The sequence below is a fragment of the Ornithodoros turicata genome, chromosome 1 (assembly GCF_037126465.1).
Source record: "Ornithodoros turicata isolate Travis chromosome 1, ASM3712646v1, whole genome shotgun sequence".
Taxonomy (NCBI): Eukaryota; Metazoa; Arthropoda; class Arachnida; order Ixodida; family Argasidae; genus Ornithodoros; species Ornithodoros turicata.
The window spans coordinates 130,267,532-130,293,400 of NC_088201.1; the positions used below are offsets into that span (position 1 = coordinate 130,267,532).

General features: G+C 47.4%; 1 protein-coding gene across 1 annotated transcript in view; it reads left to right on the forward strand.

The window, feature by feature from the left end:
- The window catches only part of LOC135385348 (uncharacterized), a 155,419-nt gene that overhangs the window by 444 nt on the left and 129,106 nt on the right, over positions 1 to 25,869 (forward strand). Inside the window, exon 3 of the mRNA XM_064614629.1 lies at positions 24,222 to 24,275. Coding sequence (XP_064470699.1) covers positions 24,222 to 24,275 — 54 coding nt within the window. The remainder of the gene's footprint in view (positions 1 to 24,221; positions 24,276 to 25,869) is intronic.

The following is a 25,869-nucleotide window of genomic DNA, read 5'->3' on the forward strand; positions in this document are numbered from 1 at the left end:
TCCTTTGGTAATGAACTGTGCTCACACAGGGATGGTAAGCTTGAACCGCGCATGCTCTGGAGAGCCAGAGCTTCAGCAAACAATTACTGAGTGACCGGAAACACTGTGTCGTGTACATCCTATTCACAGGGCATGACGGAAGATAATTGAGAAGGAAGTTAAGTGATGAGATACCGAACATTTTTTACGGCCAATAAATACCAGAAACGCAACACTTTCTTACTCAAAGGCTGAAATGATCGCCTTCCACACGGAAGCTCGAAAATCGCCCTGGCTCAACTCTCACTGTGCTATATAGGAGATTTCCCTGTGTTTCCCTGAGACGCGCTTAATACTATATTGGCAGTCGTCCCTAAGAAGTCGACTCATGAAGCAACTGCAGCAACACCAGGCAGGATGCAGGACGATGTAGGTAGCACGAATGACCTAACAAACAGGATTGCGAAGAAAGAAAGAAGCAAAGCTCCAAGGCCTGAAGTGACTAAGTGGAGTACTGCATAGTAAACAGTGGTCAAGTACGGTACTATATGCCCATAATGTAGCTAATTTCTGTAAGGGTACTCTCTTGATAGATCACAGGTTGCACGTACCGAACACGCATGGTTTTCAGCCAAGGCCGGCTTGTAAGCAGCACTGCCATCTGTATTTGTTGTATAGTTGTATCTATTGTTCATAGGCAATACCGGCAGCGTCTCGTCGGTATTTCAGAATATAGTCCTTCACGAAGCATGCAAGGTACTTTAGAAGTAAATTATTTCTGGTTGTACTTGTTTAGAACATGTTTAGTCTTGTTCTCTATGTCTATTGATAATAATTAGGGCTTTACGTCGCGAGACACTGCGATCATGGGCGACGCCACAGTGGTCGGGTCTGTCGATTAATTTTGCCCACCTGAGGGTTCTTCAACGCGCGCCGAAATCTGAACACACGGCAGACCACATTTAACGTCCCTCGTGGAATCGGCGTGTCTGAGCAACGTGTACCCTTCAGGCAAGTTGCCAGTGTCTTCGGCAGGGTTTGTACCCGCGATCTTGGGATCGGCAAGCGGACACGCTACCGACTGAGTCACCGAGGTGGCAATGTGTACTTTCTTTTATATATTTTTGTGTTAGCGCCGCCAAGCAACTGTGGCTATGAGCGGCGTACAGATGTGGACAGATGGAGAGAGGACACCAGGAAGGAGTGGGAGGCAGGGTGTTAGTATGCGTCCTGGGATTACTTCGGGGGAACTGTGCCAACATTCGTCTGGAAAGTCTTCAGAAAACCCAGGAAAAGCCTCAGACAGCGCAGTGGGTGGTAGGACTCGAACCCACCACCTCCCGTCTTCGGCACGACCTCGGCTACTACCAACGGGCGGGAGGCCTTAACCCACTTAGCCATGCCACTGGCGCCAATGTGTACCTTGCGAACAAACGAACTCAATGTCCAAACGGGGCAGCAAGTTTTTTGTGTATGCTATAAGCGCCACCTACCTCTTGATAAACTTCCGTCTCACCGTTTCCTATTATCCCTATTCAAGTTTGGCAGTCGTTGAAAATCTAGAGAGCGCCGGGAAGCCAACCACGCATCTCTTGTTAGGCAGTTTTTTCTTTCTGGATTTATGTCGCCTAATCGTATCTTCCTCTACTTTTGGTCTCACTCAGTCGGTGTTTTTAGTGGCGAAAGGCGACAATCCTGTAACTGCCCAACATGCACCAATGCGACGCGCATCCACTAAACCGAGGACGCTTCTGCAAATTAGCAATAAAAAAAGAACAACAAAACAAGTTAGGGAAGTTAGGCACTAAATGCTAACATCTTCATCATATAAAAATCATCGAAAATAATGGTGCTAAGATGCAAAGGAACTCCCAAAAGCACTTAAGATTCAGGAGCTTCAGTGGAGTATTTAGGCTCTGTGGAACACTGGTGTGAAGAGTGGCATTGCCCTAGACGTTTGCGCTCAATGTCTGGTCGAAAAGGACGCATTGTATGTACTTCTTAGGTGTAGATTGAATTTACGGGAACCAGCGCGAAGCCTATACGGTCGATCGATCGATCACCGCAAGTCTTGCCAGAAAGGGTTTTTGCGAACTGGAAAGGAGACCCGCTGCGATTTATATGACCCCATATGTCTCAAGAAGAGGAAATAGAGGTACAGTCTCCCATGTCAATGTGTATAGAGAATAAGAACGAATGTATACTCTCATCTGGTATATTATATATACCAGATGAGAGTATACAACATCCTATGGTATATTCACCCCGCATAACTACTAGGTGTCTAGATGCTGCACAAGTTACGAAAGAGTACGATTGAACAATTCTGCCAACAGCATCCCATACAGTAGTGGCAGGATTGTTAATGCCGTTCAATATTGCGGGAGTGGTCTTTTCACATATTTTCTACAGCGAGTACTAACCACTGCGGTCTAAATGACGAGGGCTTAGGAATACTAAAACTCTGAGAGGCTTTCGAAGAAGGAAAGTCTCATGAGGGGGCACAACCACGACATCCGCGGAACACTGCACAGCTCAGATCGAATACCATTCGCGGTGTCCATGCTCCTGATTGTGTCCATGCTCCCTGGTGTCCCGGTGTCCATGCTCCCTGCTCTGATGCTCGGAAATGAAGCGATCGCCGTCCCAAACCCTTGGATTCAACAACGTGTTCGAGCATGGGGCGCAAAGCAAGGGGAGTACAAGGAGTATGTGCTCCTGAACGAACAGTAAGGCAAGTCACTGCTCAGCAAAGGCGCTGAGCCGACAATGTTCCGCAGAAGACCGTCCTTATTAAGCAACTAGTTTGTCGAATTCAGTTAAAGGGACCGAAAAGTGAATATAAACCTATCGAAACTTTATGTTCAGTGAAAAGCTTGAACCTTCTAAAGATCAAATGTCAAAGAACTCCGCTGAAATCGCTGTAGTTTTTTTTAAATCGAATTTTCGATGATTGCATGTCTAGGTACCTAGTAGGAAACCGGCAGTCTCTCAACAATGGCATCACACCGCGCCATCTGTCGAGGACGCATGTAATACGCGCGCTTCCACTCGCTAATCCGGTGAAAATGAAAGTGGCTGTGAGCGTCTGCAACCACTTTCTACGTCGGAAATGTCGAGTCTCCCGAACCTGAGTGAGCTACAACTCCGCATTCTAGAACTATCGCGCGCACAGAACTTCTGTTCGTACGATAGCATGCCGGAAAGTGTGTGCATCGCAGCAGAAGATTCATCGTCCTCAGATATACCGGAGTCACCGCCGTCCTCACCAGGATCTGACCGTACCGGGAACGCGGACTGGTTAGTGAAATTTATATGTATTAGGGAGAAGCACTTGTTTAAGGTGTAACAAGCGCTGTTTTTTGGTTGTGCAGGTGTTCTTGCGGGAAGTGCAAACCGATGGATACGAGTGTTTGTGCTGCCGGGAGGTAGAGAACGTCTGTAAAAAGCAGACTGTCAACTACATTACAGACAACGAATTTTTCGAGATACTCTGCCTCGACACCGAAGTTCTGTGAGTGTCTTTTACGTACATCCGAGATACTGAAGAGTATGGCAACATACGTGACATCGCCGTGAACAAGTGAGTACGTGTTTACAAGCTACTTGAACGGCAAACTGAATGGAAAAACCTTATTTCTGCAGGAAATTCCGTTATATCGCCTATCGGCAATTCACAAGGTGGATATGGGGTGGTCTGGGAAAGCACCATAGGAAGATTCTTCCTGCCTGCGTGGTGCATGCCATTAGGGATGCTTTTCCATCAGATGTGTATAAGGGCTTTGAACCTGCACACTTGTAAAAATGTATATTGATGCCTGCAATCATTTCTAACTTGCTGCGAATTTTTTCATTGCTTTTTCCTTTCAGATAGTCACACAATATTGTAATTATTATGTTTGTGCATGAATGCCTGGGGGCATATCTATTTGTACATTAGTGTACTCATGTCTTGTATATATGGACAGTAAATAACATAATTTTTATCATTGTACTTCACCTGAACTGTGTTTATAATTTTTATACACTAGAGATTGACCAGGTTTGCAAATGATAATTAATGGTTGAAAACACTTAACTTGATTTCACTAAAAGGAGCACTTGTAACTGATCCATTATCATATGACCAACTAACATTTGTAAAGAAAGTCCTTAGTGCTGACTTAAATGGTACTGCACCTCTTCATCTCAGTTAACCATGCAGCATCGGTGTGGGCAAGAGTACTCCAAAATGGCTACATAATTTATTATGCAGTAACAGGCACACACTACCTTTGCAATGCTATTTTTTAAGATGAAATACACTGACACTTTTCTGCACACAGTATTCGATTCGCCACCATTCGACAACAAAACTACTGTGAACAGTCTCTGTGAATGAGAATGACTGTACCCACGTATTCTTTCTTTCATAAGTTCTCGGTGACTGTGACCGAGATACTTTTGTAAAGAAATTTTGACAGTCCTCCAAATAGAAACTGGCTTCAGTGTACGCAACAGACTTCTCGGAACAATTAATTGAAATATAATAAAACAGCCAAAACAACATTTTTTCACAACTCTGTATTTTTCTTTTTTAATGTCCAGCAATTTAGGAGACAGAGTAGGACTTTCTGCTCTCTGATGTTTTCATGTACTTCATAGAGCTGTAAAACCTGAAAAAAAAAAGATAAGATACAGAATAAACAGTAAGTATAAACAGTTTTGCCTTTCACTTTTGAGCGTAACAAGAAAGTTACATTTTACCATATATGTGCTTTTGTATTCTCCTGTTGATGAAAAGGGTACAGGAATAATAATGGAGCACATAGATGAAGCTGAGAACTGTTCTTCGAGAGTGTGCTAATTGTGACAACAGAAATATACGATGAAAGTTGTACAGAAACAGCAAATGTCTGCTGACAAGAGTTTTAGAAATATGGATGTTACTGCCTCATGTAGTTTCCGTCCAAAAGTAGGACTACTCGACATTCTTCAGTCAGAGCACGGTGCAGAGGTGGAAGTTGTGGCTAGAAAAAGATTTAGCATGTTCACAAGGTCATTCGTGCACACCAACATACATGACAACATAGACAACATGATGGCTGCAAACTCACAATTATTCAACAGCACAAGAAACGGAAAGCATGAGTAAAAAAGATAGCGTCCATGCAGCACGTGTAGAACCACATAATCTCAGGGAAGGTAGAATCGGGAGAGCAATAAATGACTTGAGTCCGAAATTGGGTAACTTGGCATAGTTAGGATCAAGGATATGGGCTGCTCCAATACACACCCTGTTTCTATTGTATCCTTTCAATTGTCTCGCATGTATTTTTCTGCAGCATCGAGCGAAAGAGCATCGAGGTACCTAGATTCACTCTACATTCAGAATTGCGATAAATATTATGGGGCTCTACCCCATTTCTTGAGGTAATGTGCTGAAATGGAGTAATGGGTTGCCTCAGAAAGATGACGGAAATCCTATGGTGTCCAAAAGCGTTAGAAGTGCTTTGACAATTTGTGTGGGGTCAGTGAATAGTACTGCAAGGCATATTTCCTTGAGCTTGACGTGCAGAAGCTGCATACGTGCATCAGTGCATAATTGATGTTAAGATACAGAAACTATAAAGCTACGACCTTAGGGTGTTTGTATGTCAAATGAAGTCCATTGGTAGCACCCCAAAATTCACATATGAGGCCTTTACCAACAATATGCATGTTAGAAGTGTCCTTGTTTAAGAAAAAGGGTTCTGCTGCAATTGTCACCCTCTGTGCCCTGGACTACGCCATTCTCTTCATGATCTGTGGATAGGGTCCTGTTATGCACCTGTGCGAAGACTTGCAACTGAAAGACAAGGAAAAAAAAAGAGAAAAATACTGGAATTACAATCTGAAAGCATGATATAAAGAAGAGTGCAGCTACAGCCACATAGCGCGGACAATGACAGTGATATTTTAACATGCTGTGGTACGTAAGTGGTTGCAAAGTTTTCCATTAGTCTTGCCATGGTCACTTGACAGTTGGTTAATAGTAGAAAAGCTTTTCATGCATGACACCAATCTCCTTTTTCATTCTCCCAAGGAACCTACCTCCCCTCACTGTACAAAGAGTTGTGTGGCATGATGATGCCACAGACGGACACTTACAAAACATATGAGCAAATCTGTCTGTGCAGTCCTGTACTTCTCATACTATAGAGTACAACGAAGTCAAATCAATAAGTCACATTGCAGTATAGTTAACTTCAATGAACAAAAACCTCAGATAAGGAGTCGCAACACTTTATATGAGTAAAAAGTTCTGCTGGCCACCTGATCACTGGCGTCACGTAACAGTATATACATATTCATGGATAAGGAAGCATTAGGTGTCCCTTCATGCACTTTGTGAGCATGGAGATAGGAGGTAGGTTGTAGAACACACTTTCATGGAGAAAGGATTAAGATTTCAAAGAAAAGCAAGTAAAACAATATCAAACAAGTCTGGCATTCTATAACAGGCAAATAAACAGAAAGCAAGAAAAAGCGTATGCACTGCAAATTGCAGTGCATACAAATTGCATACAAACTGCAGTGCAAATTGCAGTGGACAATGTGCTGGCAGCATCAGTAGTGTCATCCGATACGGTGACTTCCATGCACAAGTCCATGAAATCATTGCAGTCGACCTGAAACAGTTTTAAAACTATTTCGAAACAGAAATTTTCAAAAGATGACCAAATGATGAGATCTCTACATACTACGAAGCAGTCCGGCGCCACTTCAACACCGGAATGTCCCTAAAATTAAATTTGTTCATGTTCACAATGCCCAGTAGGTAGGATAACACAAGTTAAACGGTATACGTCATCGCTATATTATAATTTATACATGTGTGACACCTGTACATACCTGAGACGTTGTGTTGAGCCCGTCACCAATGCGAAGCAGAATAACGGCGCTTTGCTTTGGAACGGCAGTTTGCTTCAGACGTTTTCGCACTTCGCCAACTGCGGCATCTTCGTAGTCATCGGCAGAAAAATGGGATGAGCACACTCGACACGACTGCTGTATCTCATAGCCGAGTGCTTCGAACCACTTTCGTTTTCGCGCATTGTCCTGTGGAATCTTGTGGTAGAAAACGCCCGTCGCCGAAGATGAACGATTTCCGCATCCCCGAACGCCACAACGTACACTAGGCATTCGCAAATACGTGGCACAACAGTGACAGACAAGTGATTTGATTACTTTCACAGACTTTCACTTTATGCTTCGCGCTGCCGGTATGACCACCCACGGCGTAGACAATAAGCCCGATAACACAGACGGCCTTGCAAACGGCACGGCGCGTCGTAGCTGAATGTTTTATTAGTATAGAAACTATGTTCTTCAAATGCCTGGAAGTGAACGTCATTTTTAAAATGACGTTTAGTTATAACGATAATGTGTGTCAACTTTGTTCTCTAGAAACTAATTGTCACGTGGTACAGGTTGACCAATCCCGGACGCCCTGGACCTGAAACCCAAGTTACTCTTTTTTGCCGTTTGTTGGCAGCACCGTCCATGTTCCGGCAACCATCAAAATATTTATACGTAAAAAATATTCCGATTTGTGAGGTAATGCTTTCTCTGTGTTATCAAACAATGATAATGTGCAGGATGGTGGGCCAAAATATGGGGGTTATTTTTCACTTTTCGGTCCCTTTAAGGGGATTTTATATGTGAGGGGGAAAAGCAACCCCTTTCGACAACCTGGGAAAGGCTACTGGAGCTTTTCGGCGAATTGGGTATGACGTAAAATGACCGAAATTGGAGAGCTGCAACAGCGCGGACATCTTAGACGATGAGTGAATCGACAGTACCTCATACTGAATCATCACTTAGAGAAACAAACGGTGTGTGTAGTTATTTAGAAAGTACTATTTTTGAGGAATGATTCTATTATTATGCAACAACAGTGTTCTACCTCAATTCAAAATTTTAGTAAACGTTACACCTGAATATCCAAACAACCTAAAAATGAGGTATTGCCTTTCCTATGAATAGGATATTTAAGTGTACACAATTAATGGGCAAGTATTAGTGTGCTGAATTGTATGCAACCAAATAAAAAATCATAATTCTCGTGTCTCACCCATTTATTTCCATCTGTTCAAGTGGAAATCATAAGCAAACAACTCAAAATTTATCAAGCAAAAAAGTGACCAACATCGCTTTCCTTCTTCTCAATAACACTATGGGTATGACGTAAAATGACCTAAATTGAAAAGGTACAACAGCGGACATCTTAGACGATGAGACTTTCATTCATGGAGTCTGTCAGACTCTTTATTTCTTGATGATCAATACTTCTACAGCAACTACCACAGCCTCCCAGTCACTGTTCAGAGAGATATACTGTTTATCTTTTCCGAAAATATCCTGCTGAAAAAAGGGCCACAAGTTCTCAATAGTTAACGTAGGGTTTCGGCCAGGAGAGGAAGGGTACCATATCATTTTTTCTTTCATTTTGAAGTTCTTTACTCCCTAGCAACACAGTACAATACGTCCATGCATGCGATGAAGCATTGTCCTGCATAAAAATCATGGTGGTCTTGAAAGATGAGGACCTTTTCCTGTGTCGCTGCTTCAAGAAAGGGTCTTAAAAGTGGCAGTAAGGTTCGAAGGTTCATTTTGATCTCATCTTGAACCCGAAAAGCTCCGCCTAGCTCATCTTTGATAATACCAGCCCATAACACTACTCCACCTCAACCATCCTGGCGTCTGAGCCGAAGTAGAGGTATGTGCCCGTTACCGATTGAGCCACGGGCCCATCCATCTGGGTCGTCAAGAGTCACACTCATCTCATCAGTCCACAAAACGTTGGAAAAATATGTCTTCAATAGGGCTTCTATCTCGCGAGGTACAACACATAGGGGAATATTATTTTTAGGAATATACCTTAGGAAATATATTTTTCATGTTTAGAATATAATAGAATAGAAACAGAAAGAAAAAAATGGAAACGTAGGTCGCACTTTTCTTGTGTATTCTGGAGTGAGGTACAGGTCCCGACAAAAGTTTACGGAACACGCGAGCGGTGTATTTTCTCCTCGGTACGACACCCTAGCGGCAAGCGGAAGCTGGCGAAATCAGGCCAGTTCACTGCCTCAGAGGGGTGGACGACTGCGCTCTTAGCGACACACAGCGGTAGTTTCGGTATGATTACTGTTGTACGTGCCCGCGAAGTCAATTGGATTTTACTGTTGTGCTCGCCAACAACTCGTGACTCACGTCAGTTGTGTATCAATCAATCAATTATCAATGTCAGCGTCAATTGTTTATCAGCTCGTCACGCGTCGTCCATAATAAAGCAACTGTTTACAAGATACCTTTCTTTCTCTTGTCTACGTATCATGGCTTTCCAATAAAAGTAATACACCGTAAAGTGTTGCCACCTCGATTCATCCTTGTTGTCAGATGATAGTAGCGAGCTCCCTGTCTCAACAATCGTTGAATCACGTGTTGTTGGCGTGCACAACAATAAAATCCAACTCACTTTGCGGACACATACAACAGTAATCATACTGAAACTACCGCTGTGTGTCGCTAAGAGCACAGTCGTCCACCCCTCTGAGGCAGTGAACTGGCCTGATTTCTGTTGTAAGCACTCATTGCATCAATTCACAGTTTCACCCATCATCACTTTGTTCTCTTTTGCTTTGCTGTTGTGATGAAAATAAAGGACTCGTGAAGTAACGTTCACGAGGCACTTCGTGCTAATCGTTCAACACGGGCAGCCGTTCCTCGTTTCCGTCTTGGCTCCGGAGGCTCTGCTATCAATGGTTATGGGCCCAGCAATGAACACTGCTGTGTACGTCAGAAATCGCTGCGCTAAGCGAATACTAGATGGGATGGTACCCGAGGAAATTTGGACCGGGCGGAAACAGTCTGTGAGCTACTTTAGAATCTTCGGTTGTATCGCCAACGCATCGGTACCTTCGCAGCTTCGACGCAAGTTGGACTCACGAAGCAAGTCATGCATCTTTGTGGGCTACAGTGATGACCGAAAAGGGTATAGGCTGTACGACCCCTCGAAAGACCAAGTCTTCTTCAGCAGGAAACCTTTCTTTTGGGAAGATAGACGAGGATCAGAACTTCTGCAACAAAGTGTCGTTGGAGATTCCAGTACGGTTCCATTGACAATATGTCACGAAGAACTACAAACCGCACCCGAACCTGACATAAGGAACTCGCAAAACGACATTGAAGGTCGAAAGTCTAAGAGACTATGCAAAAAACCGGACCGATTGACCGTAGATCCAACAAAGCCGGACTACTGTCGTAAAGCTAGCGACACCCCAATTGAACCGCAGAGTTTCGAAGAGGCTTTATCCTCACCAGACCGCGACAAATGGCAACAAGCCATTGAAGAAGAATTAAGATCCCATGAAGAGATGTGTACATGGGAAAAGGTTCCCAGAAAAGAGGGAATGAAAGTGGTAAAAAGCAAATGGGTCTTTCGTATCAAGAACGAAAGTAACGGAAGCAAAAGGTATAAGGCAAGACTAGTAGCAAAGGGATTTACACAAGAACGTGGCGTGGACTATTTCGAAACTTTCTCACCAGTTATAAAATTAACCAGTCTACGGACATTGCTAGCACTCGCTAACGAACGAAACATGGCGATGCGCCAATTGGATGTTAAGACAGCTTATCTCCACGGTGAACTGGAGGAGGAGGTCTACATGGAACTACCCCCAGGCACGGATCCAACAGAAGCCCAACGGGAAGTCTGCCTCCTACGCAAGTCTATATACGGACTCAAGCAAGCAGGTCGAACATGGTATCGCACACTGGATAAAATACTGACAACAGCAAATTACCGACGATTGGAAACAGATAGGTGCGTCTATGTACAAGAAAAAGGTCAAGACAAAGTAATACTTGGAGTCTACGTGGACGACATATTACTTCTCGCTAACAGCGACAAAGTGCTGCAGACGGCATTGTGCTTTCTAAACCAGAAAGTCAGTTTGAGAGACCTGGGAGATCCTACAAAAATCCTCGGCATCGAGGTTCATCGAAACCAGGACGAGAAGACAATTAGTATTAGCCAGACGAAATACATCGACGAGATACTGCATCGGTATCACATGGACGAATGCAGGCCTATTAAGACGCCCATGGAAACCCGCCAAGAAGACACCGTCAAGAAACAAAAGGTGGAAGAGAGGCCGGACGTTCCCTACCAAAGCCTCATTGGAAGCCTCATGTATCTTGTGCAGGGCACAAGACCAGACATAGCATTTGCGGTCAACTACCTCAGCCAATTCAACACGTCCTACACCATCCAACATTGGAAAATGGCAAAGCGAGTGTTGAGATACTTACAAGGGACAAAGAGTTTTTGCCTACAGTACAAAGCGAACAACGACCGGTTTCACGGGTATTCGGATGCTAGTTGGAACTCAGATACGGCATGTGGAAAATCTCAGAGTGGATTTGCATTCATAATGTCGGGAGCGGCAATCTCCTGGAAATCCACGAAACAAAGAATAGTCGCTTTATCGACCTGTGAAGCTGAGTATGTGGCTCTGTGTGAAGCCATGAAGGAGGGGAAGTGGTTCAGGATGTTTTTATGTGAGCTGGGATTTGACTCTCTATGCGAAGATGCGACAGCACTATATTGTGACAATCAATCTGCAATCAAGCTCTCTGAAAACCCCGTCCAACACCAAAGGTCCAAACATATCGGCCTCAAATATTTGTTTGCTAGGAAAGAAATAGAAGATGGACTTTTTCAGGTATCGTTTATCCCCACTACAGAAATGGTAGCCGACTACCTGACGAAACCGGTATCAGGAGTCAAGAACAACTTTTGCGCCGTACATTGTGGACTTTCCATTTCACCGTGAATTGACGAATGAGCGTGAGGGGGAGAATGTTGTAAGCACTCATTGCATCAATTCACAGTTTCACCCATCATCACTTTGTTCTCTTTTGCTTTGCTGTTGTGATGAAAATAAAGGACTCGTGAAGTAACGTTCACGAGGCACTTCGTGCTAATCGTTCAACACGGGCAGCCGTTCCTCGTTTCCGTCTTGGCTCCGGAGGCTCTGCTATCAATTTCGCAAGCTTCCGCTTTCCGCTAGGGTGTCGTACCGAGGAGAAAATACACCGCTCGCGTGTTCCGTAAACTTTTGTCGGGACCTGTACAATACGTTCGTGATATAATGACCCATATCTATGACAATGTTCCAATCCCTTGAAATGTTTTGTTGCAAATAGCCAACGGGTCGCAAGAAACGTTTTGAAAAAAAAAAAGAAAAAGAAAGGACGCAACTTAACTTGCAATGATTTGACAAGAATCAAACATGAGGCTATCCGAAAGAATTATTATCCAGTGCTGTCATATTCTAGAACAGCAACCTACCTAGAGTAGCCAGAAGTACAGGGTATTCGGTGCTCAGGGTAAAGAATGCTGAAAGCTGACCACCACAGAAGAATCAACAATAACAACAACAACAACAACAACAAAGACGGTTAAGAGCATCAGTTGTTTACTATATACATTAAAAACAAGACTTTCGTGCAGTAGGCTGCACTTCTTCAGGTTTGAGGACCTGTTACAAGTGGTGAAGCATATATCAAAAAACCAAGTCACATGGTACAAGAGAAAAGGGTAAGGGTGAAGAGAACTACAAACGCGATACAAATATCAACAAAAATGAAAATGAAAAACAAAACGCAATCAGTAGGAGGTGGCTCGACAAGGTCAGACAGACATACAGACGAGTCGGAGTTCTACGTGGAGGAAACCAGTGAACAGCACATGAATAGGCACAGCAGCCAGTTGGCACAAAAGGCTTTAGAATGCGTACGGGGAATTAGGGCTCAAGGGCGAAGGATTGAGGACACACAGCACCTAAATGGCTAAGAGCTTCCAGACTCTGGGAAAGTAGCGCGGAGTTGGTGTCTTACAGATTGTGTATCATCGTGCATGATGTGAAAAATGGCAGACAAGTGATAATACAATAAATAGACTCATAGTGTAAAGGACTGTAATGGACCGCCGTACACGTTGATGCCGTGCGGCTGTAACGTTGCAAATTTCGAAATGAAAAAGGATTCTCGATTTTTGCGTTTGATGTCATTAGCGTACCCGGATTCTAAAATGGTGATAAGTATATGCGTATGCAGATCATGTCCCGGAAGATTAAAATGTAGCGATACAGGTGACTGGCGTTTATTAACAATATCTGATTTATGGCCATAAAATCTTTCACGGATGGTGTTACGTGTTTCGCCTATGTATTGTTTATTGCACAATTTGCATGTAATGAGATAGCAAACATTGAATGAGTTACAGTGAAGAGACTGCCGAATAGAGAAAACGAAACCATTAACAATCCTTCGCCCTTGAGCCCTAATTCCCCGTACGCATTCTAAAGCCTTTTGTGCCAACTGGCTGCTGTGCCTATTCATGTGCTGTTCACTGGTTTCCTCCACGTAGAACTCCGACTCGTCTGTATGTCTGTCTGACCTTGTCGAGCCACCTCCTACTGATTGCGTTTTGTTTTTCATTTTCATTTTTGTTGATATTTGTATCGCGTTTGTAGTTCTCTTCACCCTTACCCTTTTCTCTTGTACCATGTGACTTGGTTTTTTGATATATGCTTCACCACTTGTAACAGGTCCTCAAACCTGAAGAAGTGCAGCCTACTGCACGAAAGTCTTGTTTTTAATGTATATAGTAAACAACTGATGCTCTTAAGCGTCTTTGTTATTGTTGATTCTGCATCGCCGGAAACTTGCACATTGCTTTTCTTCACGTTCTACGACACCACAGAAGACACAAAAGTGGACGCTTCAGGACTGTGTCAAGCCTTGACCCATTCTTGCACCAAACACCTTGAACTTCTGGCCGTTACAGGTAGGTTGCAGTTCTAGAATATGACAGCACTGGAAGACAATGGCTTCCTGTTCGGAACGGGTTCGGACATGCAAACCAGTCCTATTGTTGGCGTGGCCGAACCGGAACTGATCCAGAACGAAATCCAAGCAACCCGACTCCAAACTGAACCCGTATTTTTTGCGGTTCAACACCCTGATTGTAACAAGCTCATACTGAGTATTGCAAAACTTGCCGTATTTTTACTGAGTTCGTATTGGAAAAACGGTCGTATTGCGTAAGGTTGTTTTTTTCCTTTGTTAATTTCAACCATTAAAAATAATCTTTCAAAAATAAACGCGTAGGTACCCACGGTTAAAAATATACCTCCCAGAGTATACGCTTAAAAATCAACGCACAAAAATAATCGCCAAAATATCACCGTTTAAATAAAAACGCTAAGGAATCCACGGTTAAGAGTATATCGTTAAAAATAAATCGTTTCAGAATCCCCCCAAATCCACCCTAGAGTTGCTAGAGTCATGTGGTATGGCCCAAATCAAAGTGAACTGCAAACAAGGGGCTTAAACTAACCTCTCAGGACCAAATTAGCCCAAACTATCCCGAACTAACCGAAACCAAACTAAACTAACATAGCATAACATCATGTAACCCAGCGCAAATTGCAATCAGTCCGCCTCCGTGCTAGATGGTGAGGGGATTCTGAAACAGTTTATTTTTAATGGTGGATTATTAAATGGTAATTTCTAAGCGGGGATAGTAAGCGGTTTATTTTGGGATATATATTTTTAACCGCGTATTTTTTAAGCGGATTATTCCTGAACGTTTTATTCTTAAACGTTTATTCTTAATGGTAGATTTCAGGGACCCCCCGCACAACACACATTAGACACAACATAATGAAAAGTCGATAAATAGTCTTGAGAGTGTCTACTTATAACTGCCTAAAAGTAACTGCTAAAAGTAAATATCAATAAGAAGGTGATAGAGTATACATAGGAAGTACAGATGATCCGTTTGCCACGGACGACGAAACTGTGCAGACGTACGATTTTTCTGCTCCGTAGTCATTCTTACAAGAATCCCTGTTTCTGCCTCTACAACTACGGAATTTCCCCCTCCGAGGGTGGACATAAGGAGGTCTTGCCCTGCTGCGCGACGCGGAAGGGGCTGCGTGCTCATGGGGGGCCGTGAACGAAGATCATGGGTCCTCAATGGAAGAGGTCAGTGCCGGTGACACTGATTCGTCTCTTAGCGGCAGTACGATCCTCCTTCGGAAGCCGATGTGCGATAGTCCCGCGCTTATCTCCTCCGCTGACGATGATGAACGCCTCTTCCAAGATGTTGCAAAAACGGCACGAAAGACTGCCCTCCCCAACCATGGACGGCCTACCGAACTTGAGGGTACCACAGTGTTGTTGGCGCCACTGTACCCGGCGTCCAAACTCGCACGCCCCCCCCCCCCCCCCCCACGACATTGCGCAAGCACCACCGAACTCTCTACCCAAGAACTGCACGGAAGCGACCCATTCCCAGGGAGCCCGCCGCGGAACTCTCGCTTCATCGTCTCGCGCTCCAGCTGACATGCAATCTGTGATAATCAGGCTGCTTTTCGTGGCACTAAAGGCCATAGTCTCTGCGTGCCCCGAGTGTAAGGCGATCACGGAAGTCCAATCGATCCTAAAACTTGAAAACGTAATCGCCCCCTTACTGCCAACTGAGCCGGTTGTGCGCTAAGCCCCGGCTGTGTGACGGCATCGCTCCCTGGACGGCGAAATGGCTGTGCCAACAATAGTGCAGTATCAGACGACAACAATCTTCCAGTGGAATTCAAGAGGCATTCAATCCAAAATATCAGACTTTCGCCAGCTTGCGTGGCGGCACAAGTGCCCCATCATGTGCATCTCATGGGCTCCGAGCGGATTTCCGTCTGTCGAACTATGTCACATATGTCTCACAACCAAGCGGGAAAAAAAGTCCGGCAGCCATCTTCATCCGCTTGGACACACCGGCTGTGCAGAGGGACATTGTCGCAGGGGAGGATTGTCGTCTGCTGCTCGATTCGAGTGGGCTCCCGGGACCTCACAGTTGTCTCCCTCTACATACCACCCGCTGTCCCATACGATGTGAGCGCCCTGGGCAACATCCTGGACAGTGTTCCTACGCCATATGTCTTATGTGGAAACTTTAACGCCCATCATACCATCTGGGGCGGCGTGCGGTCCGACTCGCGAGGACAGCGGCTTGCCGCGCTGTTCGAAGAGGGGAACCTCCGCTTCCTTAACGACGGTTCCCCGACCTTTGTACAGTCACAACACAGATCGTCGTACCTGGACCTGACTGTTGTGTCTGCTTCGGTTGCGTGGCACTTCACCTGGAGTGTTGGCGCTGATATGCTTGGAAGTGATCATGCCCCAGTGTTAATCAAAATCGCCGCAGCACCTAGGACACAGCTCAAACGCGCAGTCAAGAGGACCGACTGGCAACGCTACAGGGCTGCCATTGATTCCACGTTCCAGACCCCGTACTTGGGAACGCCAGCCACGGCGACTTCTGCCGCTTGGTGGTCAGCGCCACACACAGTGCCACAAAAGTCTTTCACCTTCCCACAGTAAAACTTCATTCGTGTGAGAGAAGTTGTTGGTTCGATGTTTTCTTCTGATCCCACTGCTTGCCGTAGCCAGTTGTTGCGTTTGATGATGAAATCGGGCAACGTCTCAGTCACTACACGACGGGTTTATTATAATACGATGATATATACAAGGCACAGTCAAGACGTTCGTCCTGAGACGTCCGTTCGCCTCGGAGTCCCGTTCGCCAAGCCCTTTCTTTGTTTCAACTCTCCCGCTCATGGCGTTGTTTTCCAGTCCCCAGTGCTGCCCTTCCCTTTGCACGGCTTAAGTTACACCCTTGACGAAAATAATACAAAAACAATACACCCCGTACAAACGTTACCTCGGCTGACCAAACCATCCCCGAACTATGAGATTTATAGCTTCCTGTTTGCTACACACAACCATTGGAAGAACCCCTCACGGTAACCCGATCCCCCGTGTCTTCGCTCCAGACTCTAGGAGCATTATCTAGACAGCATACGTGCTAGGAACGAGGGTGGCATCTTCAAAGTGTCCGGCCGTGTTCTCCGAAATCGCGGGGGCACATAGAGGTAAAAATATAAAAGAAACCCGGCATTTCTGTCGCGCAGCAAGTTCCATCTTTACACCTCCCGCCACAAGAATGTGACAGGGCGTTTTGCGCTGTCACAGTCAAACCAACTTGCGGTGCGACCGACCTTCCAACTACTCAAAAATATATCACACACAAACACACAAAATGCGGCAGATCATAGGAGACCGTCAGCATCACTCCAGGGTCCACAATCCTAGATAAAGTCACTGCATCACACTACTCTGTACATATAGTGTTTGTGCGCTGCGGTCCTGCCCTATATGTGCTCTACGGTGGTGTTGTGTCATGTTTTGCTTTCCATCGCTTCCTACGGCGGTATGGGAACCGCGGCAGTACTTCGATACTACCGTGTCGACCCCGCGGCATTCCGGACATATTTTTACTGGACTGTCCGAGTATGGTCTTAGGACATGATACCACGGTACCACTATCAGTGGTCAGTTTCTCCGGCCGTCTTTTGGAGGCGGCCTGCGGAAGTACGAGCCCCCGTATTCTCTCCCCGCGGCACGACGCGCTGTCTGTCACCTCTGAGTTATGACCCCTACGTTTCGCGTGCGTCCCCCTGGCTGTGGTTGTTCGCGGTTTTGCCTCTGTCGCTCTCTGGGCGGCCTCGTCTGACTCTGCGGCCTTCACCGCCACTGGGACATTAGACATATTGGCTTCTCTTGCTGGTCTACCTCCTACGCTAGTCAGCGCTCCCGAGGTCAGGAGTTCCCATGCTCCTCCCGCAAGAAGGCAATCTGTACCCTCAGCTTGCTCCTCCGTAAAAGCGCAGTGTACGCAACATGACCCTTCGGCGCCTTTGTGGTTATTTTCTTTCCCACTCATACTAAGCGGCACCGTCCCCGATTTTGCTTGGACTTTTTGGCCGAATGCCGATACCAGCGTTACAGTTTCCATGGCTTCCGCACTTTCATTTGGGAATAAGCTAGATCTCATCACTGTTAGTTCAGTTCCTGAATCTACAACAGCTTGTACGGGGGTGCTTCCGCTGCGCAGTTCCACAATCTGCAAGGCGGATATGTGTTTTGCTCCGTTCGCGGTCGTGCAGTTGGCCCTGTATTCCCGCGTTCCATTGTCCAACGTGTCGCAGACCGTGGCAGTCCCGGCATGATCCGTTGCTGCTGATACGGTGGCTACGTTTACTGCAGCTTGAACGCACCTGCCCTCTGTCTGTCCCTGCGGGCAATTTCGTGCGTAATGCGGCCCTTCACATATAAAACATCTTAAGTCGTTTGGGCTCCGACCGATTTGTCCTCTTCTGTGAGGTTCTCTAGGCGCGTCCCTTGCGCTCGCGTTTGCGGTTCCTTCCGTTTGTGGCTGCAGTCGTCCACCGTTCGGCGACTGTGGAGCTCGAGCTCCAGTTGCAGCACCAATTCCTCTCGCTTCCTCAAAAGCATTTACCATCTCGGCAATTTCTGCCGCCTTTCCCCATCCGCTTCCTTCTTGTATCTTAACGTAATCGTACGCCGCGGGACTGATAACCGTTTTCAGCTGATCCGCTACGACCAACTCAACGAAATCCTCAAAATTATCGACGTCACGTGACTTCGCGTAGTACAACAGGTAGCTCCTAAGGCGCGAAGCGAAATGTGTCCACCCTTCGTCCCCAAGCCTGAACGCCGCTAGGAATTGTCTGCGGTACTCCCCGGAGCTAACCTCAGCTCTTTCAGCACGGTATCTTTCACGGCTTCGTAGCTATCCAACTCGTCTGTAGAGAGCCTTGAGTACAAGTGCTTTACCCGTTTCGTGACCAACGGAAGGATTAGGTGGCTTTGTTTATCAGCTGGCACATTGTATGATCGAAATACGCCTTCGATTCCCTCAAACCACATCGGCACATCTAAGTCAGGTGGTAACGGCAAGAGTATGCTCTTTAGCCTTTTAGCATAGCGTTCTAAGGTATCTTCTCGCGATATTGCAGGAGGAGATGAGGTCCTGAATGACCTCTCGCTGCTTGCCCGTGACAATTCCAACTCTATGCGCCTGGCGCGTTCCCTTTCTGCTTGAGCGCGCTCCTTCTCTACTTGAGCACGCTCCTTTTCTAGCTCGATCTCTAACCTCAGTCGCTCTAGTGCAAGGTCGCGAAGATCGCCCCGGTCGAGAGCAATGTTATCCTGCCTGTCCATCGGCTGGTTACGTTGACTTGACGCCCTGCCATCTGCAACTAACACGCTGCTATCAAGTGTCTCCTGCCTGTCCATCGGCCGATTACCCTGGCTTGACGCAATGCTAGCTGCAACTAACACACTGCTATCAAGCGTATAATTTGCACCACTGCTTGTGTGCATGCGTGCAGAGTCCTACTCCTATAGGTACTCCCAACTACACTGGACTCTGGAGTATGCAAACGCTCTCCCACCTGGTGTATGGTCGTGCCAACGTCGCTCCCAACACCGTCGTCCAGTCGCCAGTTCCAAGTTCAATGTCTACGCCGTGGCATACACACTGTTGACTCTGTTGACCCTGGTGATGCCGCCGCTCCAACGGTGCTTCACCCTTCTTGGTCCTCTTCGCGTCGGCTGTCCGTCGCCGTCGATGCTGCCCGTTGCCGGTCCAGTCGTGTTCACTGCAGTCCGTCGCAGATACGATTCCAACGCCGCTGTCCGTCGCAGTCGTTGCTGGCCTTTGGCAGTGTAGAATGCTGCAGTCCGTCGCAGTTGAGGTTTCAACGCCGCTGTCCTTCGCAGTCGTTGCTCACACAGCTGACCCTACGGCTGTCCTTGGCAGTGCTCACGAATGACTTGCCTGTACCTTGTTCCATGTGCATCATCGGTGGTCGTTGTGATCAAGCAGGGGATCCTTGCCGACTGCGCCAGTAAAACTTCGTTCGTGTGAGAGAAGTTGTTGGTTCGATGTTTTCTTCTGATCCCACTGCTTGCCGGAGCCAGTTGTTGCGTTTGATGATGAAATCGGGCAACGTCTCAGTCACTACACGACGGGTTTATTATAATACGATGATATATACAAGGCACAGTCAAGACGTTCGTCCTGAGACGTCCGTTCGCCTCGGAGTCCCGTTCGCCAAGCCCTTTCTTTGTTTCAACTCTCCCGCTCATGGCGTTGTTTTCCAGTCCCCAGTGCTGCCCTTCCCTTTGCACGGCTTAAGTTACACCCTTGACGAAAATAATACAAAAACAATACACCCCGTACAAACGTTACCTCGGCTGACCAAACCATCCCCGAACTATGAGATTTATAGCTTCCTGTTTGCTACACACAACCATTGGAAGAACCCCTCACGGTAACCCGATCCCCCGTGTCTTCGCTCCAGACTCTAGGAGCATTATCTAGACACCATACGTGCTAGGAACGAGGGTGGCATCTTCAAAGTGTCCGGCCGTGTTCTCCGAAAGCGCGGGGGCACATAGAGGTAAAAATATAAAAGAAACCCGGCATTTCTGTCGCGCAGCAAGTTCCATCTTTACACCCACCAAGTTCTGAGCGGTCGACGCGGAGTACGCCAGACTACGTGCGATACGGCGGAGAAGAGAGAGGCGGGCCCGTCGCACGCATCTCTTGGCCCATATGCTGGAAGCGCGACGAATACAAAAAGCCGTCCATAGACACATCTGTAAATTGGCCAGAAAACACTGTCCAGATGAACTTTGCTTCCTCCGTATCTCCGCGAACACCTCTGTCGTGAATATTGTCACGAAGAGAAATGGGTCGGCAAGTCGTCGAATAAACAGCGAACGGTTTATTAGGCTACTTGGTAGCAAAACACAAGAGTGATAGCTCTCTGAACACAACTGAGTCCAAACAATGAATGCTCCAGCTTGGAGCGCACAAGCATTTAAGCGTCGCGCCGAAAAGCCTAGAAACAGCACGTGCGTTTGCCAGAGAGCATGCGATGTGTCTCGAAGCTTCTTGCTTCTTCTTCTTTAGTATGCGCTGGGATGAGGTGTACCGTTTCGTGCCTGCCCTGGAAGTTTATCGAAGATTATACGTGGCAATATGGATGGTACACCAAGGGCTAGCCGAACCTGTTACTCAGAGAGACCCGTTCCGATCATTCTCCGTGGCCACAGGACGCTCCCAATTACGTCCGACTTACGGCAGACTTACGTCCGAACGCCCCGACGGCTCAGCGTCAGCGCGTGACATCCCGGTTGTTTCGGAACCACCAACTGAGCCCTCTCTGGATCAACCGTTCTCGCTAATGGAATTGCAATCGGCTTTGCGTCGCTCACCAATGCATACATCCCCCGGGGCAGACATTGTCACCTAGAAGGCTCTCCACAACCTCACGCTGCGGGGACGACAGCTGCTTTTACGGATACTCAACGAGTCTTGGTGCGCTGGCGCTGTGCCCCAGGAGTGGAAGGTGGCGGTTGTTGTTCCCACCCTGAAACCGGGAAAATCTCCTCACGACATAGACTCCTTTCGGATGATAGCCCTTACTAGCTGTGTGGCGAAGATCATGGAGCGCATGATTCACGCACGGTTGAGCTGGTACATTGAGAGCACGAGGTACTTCCCCGAAGCCATGGCGGGCTTTCGGCAGGGAAGATCGTCCATCGACAACGTGGTTGATGTCGTGTCTAGCGTTCAACAAGCACAGTGTGAAGGTCAACACACAGCCGCTGTTTTCCTGGACGTCATGAAAGCCTATGACAGCGTCCTCCACAGCGTGGTTGTCGCAACGCTGCAAGAGTCGGGTGTCGAGGCCGCATGACGGCGTGGATCCGCGACTTCCCGTCGGATCGAACTCTCTTTTTGCGCACCACGCAAGGTGGCACAGCCCCGTTCCCTGTCCATCGCGGCGCACCGCAAGGCAGTGTATTAAGTCCGCTCTTATTCAACCTCATCATGGCTTTACTCCCGGCGCACTTGTCTGAGCATAACCCACATTAGAATTTACGCTGACGACATTTGCATATGGACCTCTGCCATGCGGCGTGACGCCATTCAACATCGCCTACAAGACGCCCTGAACACCATCGTGTTATACCCGGCCGATAGGGGACTACGTGTCTCTCCGAGCAAGACAGTCGGTATGGCGTTTAGGGGCGGTCATTCACCCGCTACCCTCTTCATGTGTCTGGAACCCCTCTCTAGTTTGTGCCGCGCTGCAAATATCTCGCCGTAATTATTGACAAACGCCTGTCATGGTCCCACCACATCAAGGCTCTCTCGGCCAAGACGTCCAACTTTGCGAAGGTCCTGCGACGGGTCTCTGGACTGTCGTGGGGTCCGTCTTGTGACGACCTGCGCCGAGTACACAACTCCCTCGTGTTAGTTCTCCTGCGCTACAGGCTCCCGGTTTTGCACGGCCTGAGTAGGACTGGCGAGCGTGAGCTCCTGAATATCCAGGCCCGCAGCCTTCGAGTATGTCTGGGCTTGCCTAGGACGACCGAAACATACTCAGTCCTTGCAGAGGCACGTGAACCACCTGCAAACATCCTGCGTGACAGGGAGACCCTTCGAGTCTACACGCGGATCCTAACGCGGCACCCCTTCCACTACCTCCGACTCATAGGAAGTGACTGCCCCGACTCTGCCTTTGGTGGCGCTATCGACCGCCTGCGGGTGGCTGTGCTTCATCCTTCTTGTCCTTGTCCTTTGCCCCTCCTTTGTGGGCCCTCGACCGGCCCTTCGTGTGCTCCACTATCCCTGGCCTTGGGCGAAAAATGACACGCCTTCCGTTATCGCACGTCAGCTTGCCCTGGAGCACCTCTCCACGCTACATGACCAGCGGCTAGCTGCTTACACCGACGGGTCGGTCGTACCTGACAGAGCAAGCGCAGCATTTTATGTGCCCCACGAGGACTTCGAGCGCGCCTTTAAACTTGCAAACGAGACGTCATCCACGGAGGCTGAACTCTTTGCATTGTACGCGGCGCTTGAGCACATCTCCATCTTGCCACAGCGAAACTGGTCCATCTTTACGGATAGTAAGGCAGCGTTAAAGGTTATCAGCTCACATGCATCCCAGACGATCAACGATCTCCATGCAACGACTATCTCGTCATACAACTCCGTTCTCGCCTCCGGTCATACCGTCTGGCTCCAGTGGGTTCCCAGCTACATAGGCCTCCCTGGGAATACCCGTGCCGACGCTGCTGCAAGGCACGCGCATAGCTGTGACAGCCCCATCACAAACCTACCGCTCACGGCATCAGCTTGCCTCCTTCAAATTCGTCTATGTTCTGCCTCTGAAACCCGCCACTTCATTGCACACGCTATTCGATGCAACACCTTTCTTCGAGCCATCGACCCCGCGATGCAACTTTACCCCACCCAACACCTTACCAGGGCCGAGGAAACCCTCCTTCATCGCCTCCGCCTTAACGTCGCATACACTCCGTCACTACTGCACAAGATGAGCAGACGCGGCAACGCAAACTGCGATGCCTGCGGCGACATCGCTGACGTATAGCCCACCTCCTGCTAACATGCCTGACGCCCGATGCCCCGTGTCGCCCTGTCCCGACGCCTCCAAGCTTTGGGCCCCCACCCCTTCTCGCTCGCTACACTCCTTGGGCTTGTCCCGCACCCTGGGCAACGGGATGTTACCAAGGCACTCTTCGAGTACCTCAAGGACACCGAAATGATGACCACCCTCTGAAGCCCCACCGCCCGCAGCACATCGTTGCCATCGTGGCTTCTTCCGCACCTGTTGTTTTTTTATATAAGGAGTAGCAAGCCGGCACTTGCCTCGCTGACATCTCCTTTTGTGTGAATAAACATATACCCCCCCCCAAAAAAAAGAAAAACAATGGACTTTTTTTAAGTTGGGAATATGCTCTGCTGCAGTGACATGCCGTTTAAAGATCGGAGATCTTTGCTCAAGGTTTCTCTGTTGGCGCAACTTTCGAACCTGGCAACATTTCCTTGAGCCTTGAGATTAGGCGCAGTATACACCACACAGTACACATAGCGCCTTCTCCAGTACGTGCACCAACTCGTTTCTCTACATGAAATTTGTTCTTCGGCCACGACCGGCCATGCCATAGATCCCATACTGATAAACTATAGTCTGATAAAACTGTCAAATATAATATACCTTTATAGACATTTTTATGTTATATAATAAATCAACCGTAAATATTAATAAACGTGATAGTTTCTCCAGTTGTGATTTTACATAGTGCATCATTCCAGCGAGGCAGTTGCTTTTCCCAATAATACTTTGGGTTACAACTCATTGTCAGAATTTTTAGTAAAATTTAAAGAACATTCTGGTTTCTTCTAGGGGACTCGCAAAGCGACCGCGAAGTGTGCACAAGTGAAGCCTGCCACCGAAGAGGTGAGTTGAGATTCTGATCAAAGCGCTGTAGCACGGAGCAGTGCTCAATGTAGTCTGCTTGGAGTGCACGGGTAGCGCGATTCGTCGGGTGACCCGTTCATCTACCTCCCATTAGCGTGCGACTTTCGACCGTCCGTTCGCGATTAATATACATTACACTAAGATTGTGTGAATGCCAGGCACCTTAGGAAATTAATGCGGCAGGACTTACCTTTTCGCGTATTCCCCGGACCCTCAAGAGAAAGGGATAATTTTTATAAGGGATTACTGTGAGCCATCCTAAAAGTCGCTCATATCTAGATATACGTACTTCCCGCTTCCAGACATTCTTACGCAATCCCGTCATCGTAGACACAAAAGCCGCGGTTACGTGAATGCGACAAAAGCCTATCGATTCGACTTGCCGCATTGAATGTGTTCATGTAAACGGATCAGTTCGCAAGGATAGCGCATCATATCCAATCCGTCAGACAGACGTGGATCGAGACTGTAGAGGCGCATTGAAAGTGTGCATGTATACAGAAGACGCACATCGAAAACAAAATGAGGATTCTGGGAAGACGTTTTCTGCTGGACAGTACAGCATCACGGCCAGTACTTGTGAGTACGAAGAAGAAGTCCATGTGGCTTCGGGGTAGATTTCGTGGAGTAGGAAGAAGAACAACGAGATTTCGCAAAGTCGCTGTATATTTTCATTGCGGCACCGAGTGGTGCTGTTAGACTGCACCTTTCGCGTCATCGCAAACCTTTTCTTTTTACTCGCAATTCACCGCTTGCTTCTGCGTCGTTACTTTCGTTTTTCTGCCATGAAAATAAATGTCCGAGCAGCACGAGGCGAGCCGAAAGACGAAGCTCGCACTCTCATTCTTTCGCTGGACGAACCGGAGTACGGATGTCTGATCTCTGCTCTTAAAGCCCCACGCACCGAAGTAAGAGCCCTACAAGAGGTTATGGGCCCAGGAAGGGACTAAGGCGGCGACTGGCATCATTCAATAAGGAAGTCCACGAAGTGAGGAACGAGAGAGCGCCAAGATGGCCGAAGGAACGTCGACGCTGGAAAGTCGGCGCCACGACTACTTGGAGAAGCTGGATTTCAACAATTACCCGACCTGGCGATACAAGATGATAATACTGGTGAAATCAAAGGGAGTTTGGTCCACTGTGGAAAGCGATCCTCCCGAAAATGCTGAGGAGAGAACACGATGGGACAAGAGTGAACTGGAGGCTGTAAATTTGATGGTGCAGTCCCTTTCCAGTGCTCAAACCAGCTACATCCTCAACCACACATCCGCCAAAGGAATATGGAAGAAACTTGAAGAGGTAAATAGAGGGCGCCTACTGGAGAAGAAACTTACCCTGAAGCGGGATTTGAATGGCATTAAGTGGAGTAAAAGTGAGAACGCATCGCAGTACATGCATCGAGTGGAATCCCTCTGCGAACAGCTACGAAGCCTAGGTGATACTTTGGAAGAGTCTGAGGCTGCTGCTATCGCCATCCAAGGGCTCCCAAGAGCTTACTATGGAGTAGCCCGGGGATTCGATGTGTGTGCGACGGCAGCTATTACACTCGAAAAGGTGAAGTATGCGATCTGCC